Raw genomic sequence first — 20,060 nt, 5'->3', positions numbered from 1 at the left:
GCTGTTGTTGTTTGGTCGCTCAGTCATGTCCAACTCTTTGCAACCCCATGGGCTGTATGTAGCCCACCAGGTTCCTCTGTCCACGGGATTTCCCAGGCAACAGTACTGGAGTGGCTGCCACTTCCTCCTCCAGGGGATCTTCCTGACCCAGGGACTGAACCTGCATCTCCTGCATTGGCAGACAGGTTCTTTACCACTGAGCCAGCAGCGAAGCCCTTCTCGTATTCCTACTTGTCTTCATTACATTCAGCCCCCAACAAGCTCCAGGCTTCTGCCTGGACAATGCAAACCAGTAAATACCATGCTCATTTCACAGCTCAGTACACTGGTCTTTGCACAAAAGGAACAAAAGAAATAAGGAGCCATGAGTCCTAGTTCTGTCTCTGCTGCTTATCAGCTGTGAGCCAGGCAAGTTCCTGGGTGACTCTGGATCGGCCTCTTCTGCCCTACTGACAGAACGAGATCTTCTCTAGTTCTCATCCGCGCGACATCAGGATTTGCAGAGCCGTCAGCGGTGTCACATGAAGACGAGGGTGCACGTCTGCTGAGCTTCCAAACAGTTACCTGGGTCTCTTAGGCCTCCTGTTTGACAGGCGGGTCCTTTACCACTAGAGCCAAGTGGGAAGCCCATTTCAGGTTCAGAACCATTGAATTCAAAAGACAAAAAATAGAATGAACAAATAAAACAGTTCTCATCTAACTTCGTATTATACTACATATTAAAATGCTTTTCATTTGCTTCACCTACCAGGCTCTCTTGCTTTAAAGGTAAATGGCTAAAGAGAGCAGGCTGTGGTCAGCTCTGGTTTCCCCCAGTCCCGGGGCCCTGTCAGGACAGACGCTCCCAGATTTATGGGTGATGGAGTCAAAAAGCAATTTCTGCCCAATGCCTGGCAACGCCACATCCTAGCTCAGCTCTATGCTTCTGCCTCTCCCCCAGTGCAGCCAATGAGCAGACGTCAGCTGCCTTCTTCACTCTCCACCTGTTTCTTCAAAGCTACCTAACTCCATCTAATTCCTTAGAAAGACTCGAAGCGGCGTCCACAGCCTGAGCCCCAGACCGGCTCCCTTCTCAGTTGGAATCTAGTCCTACATGCATGCCCTGGGTGACCTAACTTGGGCCTGCTTCCAACTCCAAGGGCACGCTGGGGATCCCCGGGGCTCTTTTGCTAGCCCTGACTTGTTCCAGAGCTGCAGTCCAGTCACCACTCAACCCATCCTCAGAGGGGTCCCCCAGGGGCCTTGGCACCCTTCCCCCACCACCCCTCCCACGCTGTCTCCAGACTAGATGAATCACATGAGCACCCACCCAGAAACCAACCCACACTGCGTCTTGCCCCTCCCTCAGTCAAGTCACTCACCCTGGTGATTCTCCCCCATCTCTTACATCTCTTGCTTCCTCTGCAGTTTCAGAGGCTCCTGGTCAACTAAGGCCTGGATGCTAAAAGCCTCCAATATAGTTTTCCTTCTGCAAGCTCACATGTCCTCCTGGACCATGAATGGGATCCAGTTTGGCACAACCGTTCCCAGCAGCCTGCCCACCTCCTCCTGCCCCATCTCACCCTGCTCCTCCAGGCTGGCCCTCCCTGTCTCTCACTAGGCATTGGTGTGTTATAAGGAGGACTCTGCACTCATCTGAGTGGGCATCACACTGAGTCTGGGTGACAAGCAGTAAACAAGGGCCCGGCCAGAAAGGAGGATGCTAACACCCGTGGAGAAGCAGCAACACAAAACGGGGACCCCCTGACGGTGGTCTGCACCCCGGCTCCAAGCTTCTTAACACCACGCCTCCTTCTAGCACCCATTTCCACTTTCATCCCTCATTCACCATGAGGGCATCAAAGGCCCAAGAGGAGATATTTTAAAAAGAGAATTCGTTTTTAAAAAAAAAAGAGGGAGAGAGAGAATTTGTAGAGATGGTTTCTTTGCAGAATTTCACTGATCCCTTTCTCTCCTCAGAGGTGTGTGTACACATGTGTGTGGTGGGGAAGAGGATTGTGGGGGGTGGGGGGTGTCTTGACACCTTAGGCCTAAGGGCAGGGCTCTAGAGACACTCAGTGACCTTGAGATGGGCCCCTACAATGACGGGCACTCCGTGGACGGGTGTCCACCAGGATGATCAGATCTGACAGAAGACAGTCACCAGAGAAGGGGCCTGTGCCGCGTCTGATGACAGAAGGTGCTAAGTTCTTTCCTGTGAACCAGGCCTGGCCTGCACAGATCAACCAGCTGACCAGGGGGCAGGGAGGGGATCTGAGATCCTGAGTGGGTGAACGGGGCTCAGAAAGAGAGGCTGGAGGTGACACTGGATTCTTGGAGCTGCAAAGGAGGACGTGGTGGGCCATGGGAGAGACCCTCAGCCACTGTGCAGGAACCGCCGAGGAGAGGCCCTGAGCTGGCGGCAGAGGGGTCTCCAAGATCCATGGAAACACCTGGTGTGGGAAGGAAGGGACAAGAGCTGAGCCCGGGGCAGGCCTGGGAGTAAGGCCAGTGCAAGACAGCAACTATGAAGAGAGATCTCTCACCCTCTGCCCTACCAGCCTCCTTCCTCCTGCTCCAGCTCCAGACAGGGCAGGAAGTGATCAGTGATTCTACCCCCGGTCCAGCTGATCTGGGCAAGGGGCAGGCGGGGTTGGGGAGGAGGGAACTGGAGGGGTGGCGAGAGGAGGCCTGGACCAGCTCGGCTCACAGCCCTGGTTTTGGCAGGTGCCTGCCCAGAGCATTCTTCGGTGAATGAATGAAGTCATTCACACCTTCCTTCCCTGAACACGCTCTGATCCCTGTTCACCTGCGTTAACAGCCCTGCTTCCTGCGGCCTTTCTCACCTCCAATCCTCTCTTTCTGTCACTAAGGTTGATCCCTCAACAAACGAAGATAACCTGAGCCAGTCACTTGCCACTCGACACAGATCCCTGGGAGCCCCTGTGCTGGCCTTCCCTGCTGGAAGCGCCCAGCCCTGAATCTGTGAAATACAGATGGGACAGCCCAAAGTAATCTCACATACAACTGCCTAGTGAGAGAATATAACCGCTGGGCAAAGGGCATGAGCAGAAGGCTCCCAGAAAATGACCCATGAACAGCTTCTACAAAAGGGAAACAGGCTTCCTCAAGGGAAGGAACGTACATTGAAAGACCAGCTATCGAGTCAGCAAAGATCAAAGTTTGACGGAGCTCAGTGCTGGCAAGGACCTGAGGAAACTGGCATTCCTGCTCTGCAGTGAAGTATCAGTCAGCGTCATCTCACAGAGGACAGTCTGGCGAGATGTTTCAAGCTCACACTCAGCTAGGAAAGAGGTTAATGTCATGGGCAAAGCATGTAGAAGAGCAAGGCAGAGAAGAAATACCACTGACCCACAAATATCTAGGAAAAATGTTCACCATTATGAGAATCAAAAGTATTAAATGTCTTTCTCTTTTCATTTTTTTTTTCTTGCCAGGTAGTCAAAGTTTAAAGTTAAAATACCCTTAGTGTCAGCCAAGGGACAACGAAGCAGGAGCAGGTGATGAGGGTGAAATTCTTGAAACTTTTTTGAGGGAAGGCTGGAGGAGCCTTGAACTGGGTCAATTTAGAGATGCATAAAAAGACCGATGAACGAGAAGGCTCGTTATAGCACTATCATAATTGAGAAAACTGGAAATAGTCAATGGTGTTAATCTCCTAGGGTTTTTTTTAAACCTCAGAGTGTATCACAGCTCCTCATCATCTAGCACAAATAGGATGTGAACTCCACGAACATGGAAGACAATGCCCATGGCGTGTTTGCTTTTTATTTTTTGATGCTCCAAGGAGTGCCATCTCCTAAGTGAACGGCCCAGCACGGCAGTGTTTTCTGCGTACTTACATCTGGATTTGGGGGAAGATGGCCATAGAGGGGTATTTGGAAGACAGAATCCTCAGCTTTACTGAATAATACAAATTGTAGCACAGAATGAAAAACCACCATCACCAGACCTCTCCACCATTCTTGGGAGGATCTTGCAAGAGTGCAGGGCTGGGGGCTGCAGGGTGGTGAGAAGGTGGCAGAAACTTCCTCCTCCAGCCCTAGGGAGCTAAGGAGAGGGTCACCCCCAGGCTGTCCCACCCCAGAGTCAAATTGGCTTTGCCTCAGGGGCTGTGCTGAGGGCCGGGAGTCTGGAGAGAACCCTCCAGACTCAGCAAGTCAGAAGGTCATTACCAGGCCACTCCCACGGAGCCCAGACCAGAGGCAGGGGTAGGAGGAGTGGGGAGGGGAGACGATTTGGAGAATCTGCAGAAGGAACACCCAGGTTTCAAGCAAGGGAGCGATGGCAAGTGGAACACAACTGTGTGTGCTGTGTGCGCTCCGTCGTGTCCAACCCTGCGACCCCGTAGACTGTAGCCCCCCAGGCTCCTCTTTGTCCATGGGATTCTCCAGGCAAGAATACTGTATATACATATAAACGCTCTCATTTTATATACACCAAACACGGCTGGTACTTCCTTCATCATTTGATGGCTGTAATTCCGGAGGGCGTCCCAGGATCCACAGTCTGGGGCCCTGTTTCTCTCCACACTTCCCACCGTGGGGGTGGGGATAGGGGCGGGCATGGAGGATCCAGGCCTGAAACACTACCCTCGAAATCGAGAAGAGGCCTGTGACTCACACGAGAGGAGGGAAAAGTGTATTTACGTCTGACATTTAGCTCATTGGGCTTCCCTGAGCGCGCAGTTGGTCAAGAATCCGCCTACCATGCAGGAGACCCTGGTTTGATCCCTGGGTTGGAAAGATGCCCTGAAGGGAAAGGCTACCCACTCCAGTACTCTGACCTGGAGAATTTCACAGACTGTATAGATCTGTGGCCGCAGACTTGGACACGCCGGAGTGACTTTCACTTTGGCTCGTTACCCAACTGAACGGGGCACTGAAGGAAGAAGAGCCCGCTGTCACTATTCAGCCCGGGAGTGCCTTCGCTGCCCCTCACCAGCCTGGCGCTGCTGCTCTCTGGATGCCCAGCCCCTAAGTGGCAGGGTCTTCAGAAGCACAGCATCTTTTTGCAAAGACTCAGTTCTTTGACTCACAGGAAGGCAGGGCCTGGCTCATCTCTGACCCCCAGAAGACCTTTGAATGCCGCCAGTCTTCCCCCTTTTCTCGTTACTGACCTCTTTCAGTGGCCGCATGACTCACAGTGTTAGGTTCTTGCTGTCGCACAGGCTGGGGCATTTCCACCCACCAGTCTAGATGGTTCTTGAACGCTACACACACCGCGGGCCTCTCCCTGGCAAACAGCCAAGGCTGGGTCTGGATGGCGGCTGCAGCCCTGCCCTGCAGGCCTAGGGGATGCACCTGAAGCCTCCGCGAAGGGCTTGTACCTGGCTCCACCCCACCCACCCCAGAGCAGGTGGCCTGGAGTGAGGACTGAGCCGAGGGAGCGGGGTAACCGGCCCAGCTCCCTGAGTAGCGGGTGATGGGACTGTTCGACTGAATCCAGGCCCAAGACCAAACCTAATTTGGGCAGGGATCATGTCCTGAGAGTTCAGCACCAAAAAGTCATCAGGCATCACAGGTCTGTCCTGGTAGTGCTGGAAAGTTAAAGCACTGAACCCCAATCTCCCAGGTCCTCAAAGTCAGGCATTTAACCAGAGCAACACAGACAGGCTTCCAAGTTTTCATTCTCTGAGTTTTTATTTTTAGTTATTGTTTTTACAGTCCTTTGTGCCCAGGCTTGCTACAGCGGATCGACAGCAAAACCCGAGTTGGCTTGTCCTCTGACAGTAAAGATGAGGACTCAACGCGTCAATGACGAAACCTACGCCTTGGAGGCAGGTGGGACAGTGGTCCCAGGCTGATGGGAGCCTCAGGGGTATGGTTTTCAGAGCAGATGAGGTTTTTGACAAACGCTGACATCTTGAGAGTGCAGACTGGACACTCTGCTAAAATAAGCCAAGACAGACGAGGTGGTCAGATTCACACCGTGTTCCTGTCTGCCCTCCTTAGGCAGCCCAGCCGATGGGGAAGGAAAACCACCACTACGGACAGACAAGGGGTGGGCATCTGCTAATTCACAATACAGAGTCAGAGGCCGCGAAAATGCCAGCGGCGAGACCAAAACATGTTTACAGACAATGGAAGCGAGAAGGGAGCTCAATACATACATTCACTTTGGCTTTCTTCCCACATTGAAATACTCAGAAGTAACCAACATTACCACAGACTGCCCTGGCTCCTAGGAGGAGTACCGTAGTTTAGCACCATTGGTGAGACGACAAGTCAAGGCATTTTTTCATTATAGAAAAGGTCTTGAGTACAAAAAAAAATTATTTTGAAGTTCAGAACTGAACTCAACCACCCCTGGTTACTGGGGAAAAGGCTGCCAAGACTGGTTTAATCTAGAGTCCCAGATCCTTTCCTTGGATCACCTGCGTTTTGGCAGTTTCACCCCTGACGCACACCTACACCCAAGAAATCAACAGAATAAGATAAGGCTCTCCTCACTGCTCTATTAAGAAGCTCTGGCTACCAACGAGCACGCAAGATATGGAGATGCACAGAGAGCCATGAGGTCACAGCCCGGCCTTGCTCAGTCGCTAAGTCGTATGCTGATGCTATCGCGACCCCCACGGACTGTAGCCCGCTAGGCTCCTCTGTCCATAGAATTTTCCAGGCAAGAATTCTGGAGTGGGTGGCCATTTCCTTCTCCACGGGATCTTCCTGACCCAGGGATTGAACCTGCATCTCCTGCATTGCAGGCAGACTCTTTACCACTGAGCCACATGGGAAGACCCCTGGAAGCAGAGAGAAACATAGTAAGTGGTTTGTTGATAACACATTTCAATACAATTATGTTATCTCCAGACTTTATGACCACTCTGGAGAATTTAATGATACCTACTAACATCCTCCACTATTTCCAGTAATAAATTGCAATTTAGCATGGGGGGAAAAAAGGCAAAAGGGACAGCTCACCTCTACCCTCCCAAACTTGCAGGGTCTCAGGCTGTGGGACCTCGTACACAGAACATCGTGATTTGACTGCAGACCAGAGAGCAGGCATCTTCATACACACACGTTCTGGTCGCGGCCGAGCCCACCCTCCCCTCATGGCCACCAGGGCTGGGGGCAGCCACGCCAGCTGAGTTTTGTGCTTTTCGTGGCTCCAAGTTATTCCCTGGATCAGTTACAAGTATTGATCATCAGCTGCCCTTTGTCCCACTTCACAGCACGATTCGGCACTGGCTTCCTGGTCTCTCCAGCCCCTCAGAAGAGACCCCCAAGGTTTTCTAAGAGCTCAGCATTACGCAGTCTACTTCTGTTACCCAGGGGGCTTCAATTTTAGAAAAAGGAATCTGCAGAACCCACACAAAGAAGAGGTGTGCGTTGGTTCAGATTTTTATCCGTTTATTAACTTAAGCTGAGGAGGTCTGTTAGGCATCCGTTTTGTTTTTCAAAGGCATTTTTTCATCTAAAATCTGTTCATCCCTCTTCAGCTCACTCCTTACTGTTCTTGGGCAATTTTAACACATTACTGACTGGGGGATTTTCACAAAAACTAACGCCTGTGGCCAGTGATTTGTTATCTAAGTAAAACTGAAACGTTTCTGATCAGTAAGTTGGCAAAATTATTTTGATATTGTGCCCTGACTTTGCTCAACTATGTGGGGACTCATATTTTTCACACACATTTCAGATTCACTCCAAACACATTCTTATTGGTTTTTAACTGATACAGATCATTTAAAAAAAGGCATCCATGTATTTTTGTGTATGCATACAAGTAAAATTCCCTGGAGGTTTGCATTTCTGAAAATAACTGTCTGGCTTTCAAAGGGGGAGTACCTGCAAAGTTTTGCTTTAGAAAGACAGACAGGAACGAGACCAAATTTTACCACCACAAAGGAGACAGAGTCAGGAGGTCTGTCTGACGTCTATGCTGCAACGTCAGGAAGCCGGATGCTCAAAGCTGAGACGGCACCTAGCCGTCACCACCTGGAAGCGCCTCAGAAAGGGGACAACAGGCTCCTAGGTAAAAGAGCACCCTGAGGGGAAGAGGGGAGAAGGCAAACACAGCCTGTGAAAAATAAACAAGGAAAAACAAGCACACAAACACCAACAAAGGGGTTTTTTCTGACAGTGGGGTGAGATTCAAGGGGTCTGAGATTTTACTCGACAAGCCCTAGAACTGGAAGGAAAAAGAATAATGACAGAATACCAACGGGATGTCCGTTTCATCAATCAAAGAAAACTTCAGACATTAATCGAATGTACAACAGTATAATAAAAGTGTAAATGGCTCTATGTAGAGAGCAGGATCAATCCTGTTCTCTGCCTTTAAGGTGTTTTCAGATATGCTGAACTCCAAGGAAGAGGAACTGACATTTCAAGACTGGTATCTTGTTCTCAACTGCCACCATCACGATTCTCTCTAACTGAGTGAAATCAATGGAAACTGTAAACGCAGGTGAGGAGGGGGAAGACAGAAAGGAGCAGTTTTAATTCCATGGAACTTGTTACAGGGAAAGTCTTTTTAGGTTTAATGCACCTTAAATGAGCTCAAAGATATAAGTCACGCCTGTTCAAAGCAGGTATCTTCTTTCTGCTAAGACCAGAGGGCTCCAAAACCACTGAACTCTTGCAATAAATCTTGGGATAGAAAGTAAGCAAAGTGTAGTTCCTATTACCTTCCTTTTTCGGAAATACTCTTACCATTTTAGAGATTCCCCTCTAAGTAAATTATCCTCCTGAATCCATTTTGGTCTCAACTCAATTTCAGTTCTACTGATCTCACCCAACCAGGCCAAGAGCAAGAATGAAAAATGGAATTAAAACTCTGGGCAACTATAGTTGCATGCTGCAACAAAAAAAAATGTATTTTTAAAGTTCGCTGAGCATGTACATTTCCCGAAGTACTGTTTCTTTGAAAGCTTTACTTCTCTGATGCTTTGATCCCTCTAAACCTGCATGACAGTCTGAGGGTAGAGTCTAATATGGCCTTGGGACAGAAAGCAACTTAAATGCACGTTTTTGAGTTTTTTTAATCAATGGGGTAGTTAAGACCACAATTTCTGCACACACTCTAACAATATCATACACAGGAACAAGAAAAAAGTATGAGATGTAACCGAGCTACCCAGAAGCCCAGATCAAGTTCACTAAGACTAGAACATTCTCAAAAATGCAGAGATCATGAGTATTGTTAAACTCATCAGAGGCGACCTGCCAGCGGTTTGATGGACACAGACACCAACTGCCTTGTACAACTGACGTGTCTCAAGTTGTGCTTTTAAACATGTTCAAGAATGAACTGGTAGGCATTTCCTCTTGTAAGCTGCATGGAAATCAAGTAACATAAAGTGAAGCATCCAAGCCAACAGGAAGTCATTATTTTCATTTGGCTTCTAGGTACCTTATTATTTGAGGCACCATTGCATTTCACAGTGAAAAACAAAGCCTCTCCAATACATTCACACACATTTAGAGTAAAATTCAATTCAAACATCCTAATGAGTTAAGTATCTACCAAAATGTGAATATTATTGATGAGGTAATGGGAGGAATACACGTCTAACAGTCTGCATAGTCTTATGTGTCCTCTGAGTTTTTTCTCAACAGAAAATTTTGATTTTTAAGTGAAAGCAAAACTTACATTTTTCACAAAAGTTCTGTCCCTGGGGGGCGGGGGGAGGGAGAACAGATTAGATAGCTTATCAATTATATTAAACCACATAAAGATTGTAATTTATAATTATAGAATAAAGCTTGGTACTTCAGGGTAACACCATCTCCACAAATACTGAGCCAATCCAGGTGCCGCTGATAGTCTGAAAGAGTGAGGTGTCCATGCACCACGGGGATTCGGGCCCTGATGCAGACAAGGCTCAGGTGGGCTGCCCGAGCCCACCCTTGCCCACCAGGCACCACCCTAGCCTGTGACTGACCAGGCAGGCCACCACTCGTGGCCAGAATGCTGCCTCCCCCGGGCATCCCAAACCCGACCAAGGGCGGGTGCAGCTTGGCCATGCCTCTGCAATCAGTGACAAGCACACGCTTCTACTGAAAACTTACTCATGAAAACCAGAGAGCCTCTGCTGCTACTGATCCCCTCCAACAGATGTGAGACAGGAACCTGGCAATGGAAGCACTTTCCAGAAACTCATCAATTGGCCTTGGTTTCCTATAAAAATGCACACGGGTCTAAGCCTGACTCTGACTAGATGATGGTGAATCTGTGCAACTGCAGATGAAGGACAGCCCCTATCCCAGGGGCTGTCCCGCCGACCACCCACCCCCGCACCAGGCTCCCGAGCCGGGGTGTCCGTGACCACAGGCGCCTGGCACGTCCTGGCAGAGCAACAGTGTCCTGGGGCCGCTGCTTTCCTCCTGCAGCCCCTTCTCTAGCCTTTAAGCAGCTCACTTTTGGACCCAGTTCTGATTCTTCTATTAGACACTTGGCTTACAACAGCTTTAATTAACATGTGAATTCAAACCATTGCTGGGTGAGACTAGCAGGGATGCTGGGCTGTTGGCAGGCTCTGCCCCCGACTTCCACCGTGTGAACTGATTGCATAGTTGTAGAGAAAGGGCACTGCAGACACTGTGACCAGCAGAACAAAAATTACCACCTTAAAAAAAATTGAAAGCCAGTTTACTATGAGAGAGCGCTTTGGACGCTTTTCTGTCCAGCACGCGACTCCTCTGATATAAAACTGTGTGTTTTATGGAGGAGGTGTAGTTTGCACCTTGTAACAGGTGTGCTCTGAAGGCCCCCATGGAAACATACTGCATCACAGATGAGGGGGGAAAATCGCGGCTACTTCTGATTCGCCAAAGCTAGTCCCCAGAACATTCCAGTCCGGCGAGGCTAACTGGGCCCAGGTGTCCTCAAAGGTCGGGCTCAGGGACCTGAAGGCCCGAGGCCCTGGCGAAGGGCTGCCTGCGCCCCTCAGCCGCGTGGCCAGGCGGTCCGAGCGCAGCTCACAGGCTGGTCTCCTCGCACACCCGGACGGGGACGTTGTAGTGCCGGTCGTCCTCGGCGATCAGGGTCACCACCGGCCAGTCCCCGGGGGGGTCGGTGGGGTAGACCGTGATGAACTCCTCGGTGCCGTACTTGGAGAGCCGGTACACCCGGATGGTGTGGCGCACGGCGTAGGCCAGGAGGAACATCTCGACCTGCGGGGAGAACAAAGGCTGAAGGATGCGGCTGGCCCCCGACTCCTGCTCCGGGGTCCCCACGGGGCACAGCGCCTTGGCCTGAGCCCTTCTTCCTGCTGTGGCCCAGCCCCAGTCCTGCTGCTTGTGTGGGTCCTGCCGTTCTGTATGGGTCACTATAATCAAGCACGTCATCAAGAAGGGGTCATATGTCTCATAAGGGACTTGTGGTTTGAATACATTAAGAACCTCTCAACTTGACAATAAAAAAGCCAATAACCAGTCTAAAAACTGGCCAAAGGAGTTGAATAGAACAGATTCTTCTCCAAAGATGACATGCAAATACCACTAAGTACATGCAAAGTCATCAGGGGAACGCATTTCAAACCCATAATGAGACACCACTTCCCACCCACTGCAATAGCTACAATCAAATAAACAGATGATCACAGGGAGAGACTGACTCCCAGGCACCAGGTTTTCTTTCTTTCAAGGGAACTTGGCACAGGTAAAGGTCACACAATGCTGCAAATCTACGAAAGTGAGTGAATTGTACACTTTAAAATGGTTACTTTGGTGTTATATGAACTTCACCTCAATTTTAAAAAAATGTGGCAAGGATGTGAAGAAATGGAACTCTGAAACATTGCTGGTGGGGATATAAAAGAATGCAGCTGCTTTTAAAAAGTTTGGCAGTTCCTCAAAGTTTTAAACAAAGAATTGCCATGTGGCCCAGAAGTTCCACTCCCAGATTAACATATACTCAAGAGAATTAAAAACATATGTCCTGCAAAAAACTTGTACATGATGTTCACAGCAGGATTATTCACAATCACCAAAAAGTGGAAACAACCAAAGTGGATGTATAAAATGTGATACATCCATACAATGGAATATTATTTGTCAATAAAAAGGAATGAAGTATTGATACATGCTGCAATAGTGATGAATCTGGAAGACATTAGGCTCAAAGAAGCCAGTCATAAAAGACCACATATTATAAAATTCCATTTACATGAAATGCTCAGGATAGATAAGTCTGTAAAAACAGAAAGTAAGTTAGTGGTTGCCTAGGGCTGGAGAAAGGGGAATGAGGGTATGAGGTTTCCTTTAGGAGTGATAAAATGGTCTAAAGTTAGACTCCACGATGGCTGCAAAACTCTACAAACATACTAAAATCCACTGAGTTACACACTTCAAAGGGGTAAACTGGTATGTACATGATATTTCAACAAAACTGCTATTTAAACATGTTACAGCAGACTTGTGGGGACTCAGAAAGGACTAACAGAAGTCTAATACGCAAACTATGCTCTACCAGGCTTGTTAGTGCAAGCTCTCTGCAGCAGTTCAAAAGACCTAAGTAACTCAGATTTCGAGCACAAACAACTTTTTTTAAAAGAGTTTATCTTCGATCCTGGCTGACTCAGCAGTGACCGCCATCTTAAGCTCTTCCTGTGTAACCAGTAAAAGGCAAGCTCCAAGTCAGCCGTGCAGGCAGGAAAGTGGCACTCTGAATGGAAAGCCTTGATGCTTCTCAGATTAGCTCAGTTCAGTCACTCAGTTGTGTCCGACTCTCTGCGACCCAATGACCACAGCATGCCAGGCCCCTTATCCATCACGAACTCCTGGAGTTTACCCAAACTCATGTCCATTATGTCAGTGATGCCATCCAACCATCTCATCCTCTGTCCTCCCCTTCTCCTCCTGCCCTCAATCTTTCGCAGCATCAGGGTCTTTTCAAATGAGTCAGCGCTTCGCAACAGGTGGCCAGAGTATTGGAGTTTCAGCTTCAACATCAGTCCTTCCAATGAACACCCAGGACTGATCTCTGTGCAGTCCAAGGGACTCTCAAGAGTCTTCTCCAACACCGCAGTTCAAAAGTACCAATTTTTTGGTGCTCAGCTTTCTTTAAAGTCCAACTCTCACATGCATACATGACCACTGGAAAAACCATAGACTTGACTAGATGGACCTTTGTTGACAAAGTAATGTCTCTGCTTTTTAATATGCTATCTAGATTGGTCATAATTTCCCTTCCAAGGAGTAAGCGTCTTTTAATTTCATGGCTGCAGTCACCATCTGCAGTGATTTTGGAGCCCAAAAAACTAAAGTCAGCCACTATTTCCACTGTCTCCCCATCTATTTCCCATAAAGTGATGAGACCAGATGCCATGATCTTAGTTTTCTGAATGTTCAGCTTTAAGTCAATTTTTTCACTCTCCTCTTTCACTTTCATCAAGACGCTCTTTAGTTCCTCTTCACTTTCTGCCATAAGGGTGGTGTCATCTGCGTATCTGAGGTTATTGATATTTCTCCCGACAATCTTGATTGCAGTTTGTGCTTCATCCAGCCCAGCGTTTCTCATATGCTCTGCATATAAGTTAAATAAGCAGGGTGAAAATATACAGCCTTGACGTACTCCTTTTCCTATATGAAACCAGTCTGTTGGTCCATGTCCAGTTCTAACTGTTGCTTCCTGACCTGCGTACAGGTTTCTCAAGAGGCAGGTCAGGTGGTCTGGTATTCCCATCTCTTTCAGAATTTTCCACAGTTTTTGTGATACACACAGTCAAAGGCTTTGGCATAGTCAATAAAGCAGAAATAGATGTTTTTCTGGAACTCCCTTGCTTTTTCCATGATCCAGTGGATGTTGGCAACTTGATCTCTGGTTCCTCTGCCTTTTCTAAAACCAATTTGAACATCTGGAAGTTCACAGTTAACATACTGCTGAAGCCTGGCTTGGAGAATTATGAGCATTACTTTACTAGCGTGTGAGATGAGTACAATTGTGCAGCAGTCTGAACATTCTTCAGCATTGCTTTTCTTTGGGATTGGAATGAAAACTGACCTTTTCCAGCCCTGTGGCCACTGCTGAGTTTTCCAAATTTGCTGACATGTTGAGTGCAGCACTTTCACAGCATCATCTTTCAGGATTTGAAATAGCTCAATTGGAATTCCATCACCTCCTCTAGCTTTGCTCGTAGCGATGCTTCCTAAGGCCCACTTGACTTCACATTCCAGGATGTCTGGCTCTAGGTGAGTGATCACCCCATCATGATTATCTGGGTCGTGAAGATCTTTTTTGTACAGTTCTTCTGTGTATTCTTGCCACCTCTTATATCTTTTGCTTCTGCTAACAGAAGCATTTCTGTCCCTTATTGAGCCCATCTTTGCATGAAATGTTCCCTTGGTATCTCTAATTTTCTTGAAGAGATCTCTAGTCTTTCCCATTCTATTGTTTTCTTCTATTTCTTTGCACTGATCGCTGAGGAAAGCTTTTTTATCTCCTTGCTATTCTTTGGAACTCTGCATTCAAATGGGAATATCTTTCCTTTTCTCCTTTGCTTTTCAATTCTCTTCTTTTCACAGCTATGTATAAGGCCTCCTCAGACAGCCATTTTGTCTTTTTGCATTTCTTTTTCTTGGGGATGGTTTTGATCCCTGTCTCCTGTACAATGTCACGAACCATGCTTCTCACATGGTTGGCTATTCCACTAAAGGACTTAGGCTGTTCAGGGCAATGTAATGAACCCATCAAAGAAAGAGAGCAAACAGAGTGTGGTGAGCAACGGGGGACCCACAGGGAAGCACCACACTGAGTGTCTGGGTGAGACCCCAAACTTAGCCTACCTGCTGAAGATCCAAGAGCAGGCTGGCTCTCCTGGCTAAAGTGACTCCACTTCTATTTTTAAAGGATGCTACCTAATATGACAGCAGCCAAGATTAAACAAGACCCTTCAGAGGACTCCTTCCCAGGGCTTGGTTTCTTTCTGGAGTCAAGGGTTCTGGTCCCACCCATCACACGACAGGAGAAAGTACAGGCTGAGACAACCATGGTGGTTATAAAACAGTTTCACCCTCGAGGGCTGGGAGGTGGGAGGGAGGTTCAAAGGGGAAGGGACATATGTATACCCTCGGCTGATTCATGTTGATGCATGGCAGAAACCAACACAATATTCCAAAGCAATTATCCTCCAATTAAAAATAAATAAATTAAAAAAAAAAAAAAAAACAGGCTCACAATTCTTCAGCATGCTTGACTTGAGTGTGGGAAGAATGACCTGATCTGCTTCTGACAGACAGAACCTAGTGTAACTGCCAGTGAGTGACTTCCAAGGTTAGATCATAGAAGGCACTGGAACATTCTGGGGGTCTTCTTGGACCACCTTTTGAGAGAAGCCAGCTGCCGTGTCAGGAGGACATTTGAGCAGCCCTATGCAAAGCCCCACACAGCGAAGAACTAACCACCAGGGAGGGACTGAGCCCTCCCGCCAACAGCCAGGTGAGTGTGCACCATGCTGGAGGTGGACCCTCCAGCCACAGTCGAGCCCTCCGGAGACTGCAGTCCTGAGCAAGACTCAACTGCAATCCTGAGCCAGAACCACACAACTGCACAGCTCCTGAGCTCCTGACCACAAAAACTGAGGCAGTGGTTGATGGCTGACGCTACTGCTCTGGGCGAATGTACTCCCCAAGGCACGACTCACCTGTTCCAGGCCGCCAGTGTGCCCCACCTGGTTCAGATGGTTCCGCAGCAGCTGACCAGGGTCACTTGATGTATCCCGAGCAAAGAGAAGCACAGAGAAAAACGGCACGTCCTTTCCCTTCTCTTTATCGTCATAGAGTTCAATGGCTCTGTTCAGCATTAGGAATTTTACAGCTTCATAGAGGCTGTACTCCTCTTCTTCATTTGTGAACAGTTCATCACAAGCCATCTGCCTTGCTTCTGCAGTTCTCAGTTCAGCCAGGCTTGCCCACTATAATAAGCAAGTTACGTAGTAATTAAATTGTTGTTCTGAAAGTCCCTGGTAAAACCCCACACTATGAGCACAAAATTATTTTCAGAATAGGTAGGCAACCACAGGTCATGTACCAACGCTCAGCATTCAAGCTTCCAGCTCAAATAACTGTACTCTTTAGACCACACACTTTCCTTATTCAGCTCTTTCCCCAGTAATCTGAAACAAAAGTATACTGCACTAAGGAGAAGCTCTGGGATCATGGAATGGAAATTTCAACTCTCATATCTTCCCAGGCAAAGAAATGGAACCAGTCAATGCACAAATATTTGCAGGAGAGTGAACGTGCTTTTGAGAGACCTGGTGTGATGATGCCCTGGAACATAGCTGAAATCACCCCTCCCCTTTAAGGGGCTTATGGCAGCCAATACCACCCAGAAATGCCAAGCCAACCTTATAACGTGAAGACAGGCAAGGAAAACTGTGGCATCTCCTGAATACCTGTTTACTAAACTTACCCTTCTAACTTCTTAAAAATTTACTTCAGTTTCAGATGAATAAATCTACTCAGGAAATTCATATTGACTTCTGATTAAAAATAAAGGAGAGAATCAGGCATCCAAGGAGAAGGGGGCAGCAGAGGATGAGACGGTTAGATAGTATCACTGACTCAATTGACATGAATCTGAGCAAACTCTGGGAGGTAGTGAAGGACAAGGAAGCCTGGTGTGCTGCAGTCCATGGGGTCACAAAGAGTAGGACACGACGTAGGGACCGAACAATAACAATCAGGTATTCAGTTAACACAGGCTAACTCTTTAAGTGAAGAAGAAAACCCTATAAATATATGGTTATGAGAACCTCTTTGCGAATAAGAAATGCCAACCCAAAACTAATCCTTGTATATAATCAGTAACTACTGCTCCTCTGCAAAACCATTAAATTTTTTAATTCAAGAGTAAATTTTAATGGTAATAACTGTGCCACAGGACTCTGAAAGCTACAACATCTCATATTTTCCAGGAGTAGACCAAGCTGGCAGGTGAGAGCACGTCTCTGGAATCAGAGTCAGGATGGAACAAGGGCCTCGCCACTGAGCAGCTGCTGGCCTCTGCAGGGCCGCAGTCTCGTCACCTGTAAAGTGGGCACAACCACAGCCACAATGCCCTGCTGGTCTCAGAATTACATAATATACAACACTTTAGTGTACAGCCTGGCACCTACGAGGTGTTAGCAGGGCTGGCTCAATTAATGAATAATTTTAATGGAATAATTATAAATTGGAATCACTTTAATATTACCCTAAATCAAGATCTAGTTACCACAGACTAGGTGTGTCTTTATTAGGTGTATAAAGCAATTTCTCAAGAATTTAAAAAGAGTTAAAATGGACAGTTACCAGCGGCTATGGTGAAGCTTTCCTGTTCACTCCCCCAGGCCAGACCCCTGTGCTCCACCTGCTGCTAACCCACGGCCTGCCTGGGGCAGTGGGCCTCCAGCCCCTCTAATCCTGTGTTCTGCGTCAACAGGCAACAAGAACAGACCCCCTCTGTCCTTCTCTTGCTCCCAAGTCTTTATCACTAGTCCTTCTAGTCCTTCTAGATCACTAGTCCTTCTAGCACACATTTCTCGTTTTCATAAATAAAAACTAGGCTCCAGCAAGTTAGGGTTCTCCACTCATTCAACCAAGTCTTTCCCAAATGCCCACTGTGTGGCAGGCTCAGTGCCCAGCGCTGGCTGCCAAGGAATGAAGAGGCCGCTCTCCTCGTCTGTAAAATGGGATGGCCACAGTGACAGCGCCCTGATGGTGGTAACAATTACATAACACAGAACACTTCAGGTACAGCCTGGCACATATGAAGTGTATGAAGTCTCTCGTGAGGCTGCAAGTCTCACGGGGGCAGGAGACCACAGTTAGGAGGCTGACGACTGGAGTGTGTGCTAGGAGTCTTGAAAGATGATGCCTGACACCTCTTTACAGCCCTCCCTACTCCATCTACGAAGCCTGGAACAACTAACAGGCCCTCAGTCCAGGGTTCCTGGTGAGGAGAGCTTACAGGCTGTTCAGAGGCCAGCAACAGAGAGGTCCATGTGGGCCAGCGTGCAAGCAGGATACCCCACCCACGTAAGACAGGGGAGAGCCACGGAGAGGGAGGGTTTAATGACCAAATCACTGACCAAGTCACTTCCCACAATTCTGCTTCAGAGAAACCCTGAGGACAGTTTTCAAAAGACAAGTTACTAAATCTACTGCACTGGACAATCGTCATAAAAGAAAACATACCTAATAAATATGGACGGAATATTAAAACATGAACATAATTGGGAAGAATTTAATAAATGAGAATTCACATCAGTGATAATACTGTAAGAGATATATGGACTAATGATATCCCTGAAACTTATCAGTATGACTTAGAAGACTACATCTGTAAGGTTTGCTTTAAAGAAAATTAAACATTTAACATGTCATCTCCTCTAGAATGTATGATGTTGATACCACTTCATTTTACCAAACACCTCAGAGGAAGAGTTTGTGTTTGTTTAGAATTACTTTGTGTAAAATCCAGCCAAGAGCAAGTGGTAACCCACTGTTGGTGCTTAGTCATGTCTGATTCATGGCAACCCCATGGACTGTAGCCTGCCAGGCTCCTCCATCCATGCGATTCTCCAGGCGGGAACACTGCAGTGGGTTACCATTTCCTTCTCCAGGGGAATCTTCCCGACTCAGGGGCTGAACTCGTGTCTCCTGCATTGGCAGGCGGATTCTTTATCACTGAGCCACCTGGGCAGCCTGTGACCCACTAAGTGAGGACTAAGCAGTGGTGTGCTGGGGCAATCGGGAGTCAGAGGTCTGTACTTATCAAAGAAAACTGCCATGTTCCGAACCTTCTTCCTCAGTAAAGCGAGGGACTCCTTAATTTTATCCACCAGGTCCTTGCTCTTCCCCTCAAATTTCAGTCCCAGCTTCCACTGCTTGATCCAGCTGTATTTGCTTATGAGTTTTTCTGGTAACTAGAGTTATCAAGAGAGAGAGAGAGAAAAAAGGTTAACATTTCAAACAGTCCATCACATAAGCCAAGCTGTAAGAAACAATGTAACCTAGAAGACCGGCCTTTGTGACCTTTGTTTCCAGAATTAATTTTTGCACATCTGTCTGGGTTCAGGTCGGAGGACCTAAATCTAGAAGTCAGGAGGTCAGAAATAGCCACCCTGAGGAGGGCTGCTAGAGTGACATGGCGGTTCTGGTTGAGAGCCACAGGCCCAACCCACCTTGCTGGGCTCCCGCCACAGCCAGGAACACTCCACAGCTCTGAGTAAGGGTGTGTGAAGGCAGGGTCCACACAGGTCTTGGCAAAAGCCAGCCCGGCGCCAGCTGGTCCCCACGCCGCACCCCCTGAGGCCTGACTCAGGAAGGCACTTTGGGTCTAATGAGATGGTCCGGAAAACAGCAAAAACCTGCTCCTTTCCTGACTAGGAAAACAAAACCTAATTTCCAATTTTTACACTATCCTCAAAGTTTTAAGATTAAAAAGAAACAAGATGGTCTCCAGTTTAAGTACCTAATCAGTGTAAGTAAGATAAAAAATTACAACTGAGAATAAGAAGCAAGGGTTAAGGGAGCCAGGATGGCCTGGCTCATTAAAGAACGGACACCATTATTTGGCCTTGTTTCCTGGAGTGTCTGTTATTTTGTTTTCCCCTCATCATCAGTAGAATCTGGAGTCTGAAAGGCAAGCTGGGACAAAACTCAATCGATGTCAGCATGGGAACCCAGACTCTCCCAGGAGTGGAGGGTGTGTCAGGAGAAATCCATGTTATTGAATTGGGCACGGGCATGTCACTTAGGTGCTATAAAATGCAGAAAGGAAAACCAGTTCACTTCCAAGTGAAAAGATCATTAGAGAATGATGAATTCTTCCCTGGAACTACAGCTCAACAATCATAAATACAGTTTTAAATGAGGCTGTATGTTCTGTTCTCCTGAATCTAAGACACAGAAGACCCTTCTTGAATGGTAACTCAGTTTCACCTTCTCTATCTACAGCAATCATGAGAAACTAAGGTTGTTTCACCTCTCCAAAGAGACAAAACCACAACAGGGACTCAACTCCTCTTCAGCTAGTTACCACAGTGAGGCCAGCTACACTTACTCGTTCGTGGGGGGGTGGGGGGTTGCGTTCTCACTTATTATGACGACAAACGACCCCCCCAC

At 47.7% G+C, this 20,060-nt stretch overlaps 1 protein-coding gene across 1 annotated transcript in view; it reads right to left on the bottom strand.

The window, feature by feature from the left end:
* Nucleotides 1-5,634: 5,634 nt before the first annotated feature.
* Nucleotides 5,635-20,060, bottom strand: part of OTULIN (OTU deubiquitinase with linear linkage specificity) — a 36,882-nt gene continuing 22,456 nt past the window's right edge. The window contains exons 5-7 of the mRNA XM_065905450.1: nt 18,734-18,859; nt 15,593-15,862; nt 5,635-11,123 (exon numbers count right to left, since the gene is read on the bottom strand). Coding sequence (XP_065761522.1) covers nt 10,929-11,123; nt 15,593-15,862; nt 18,734-18,859 — 591 coding nt within the window. The 3' untranslated portion in view covers nt 5,635-10,928. The remainder of the gene's footprint in view (nt 11,124-15,592; nt 15,863-18,733; nt 18,860-20,060) is intronic.

Source organism: Muntiacus reevesi, chromosome 14, assembly GCF_963930625.1.
Source record: "Muntiacus reevesi chromosome 14, mMunRee1.1, whole genome shotgun sequence".
In the NCBI taxonomy this organism is placed as follows: Eukaryota; Metazoa; Chordata; class Mammalia; order Artiodactyla; family Cervidae; genus Muntiacus; species Muntiacus reevesi.
This window is presented reverse-complemented; position numbering and strand designations above follow the sequence as displayed.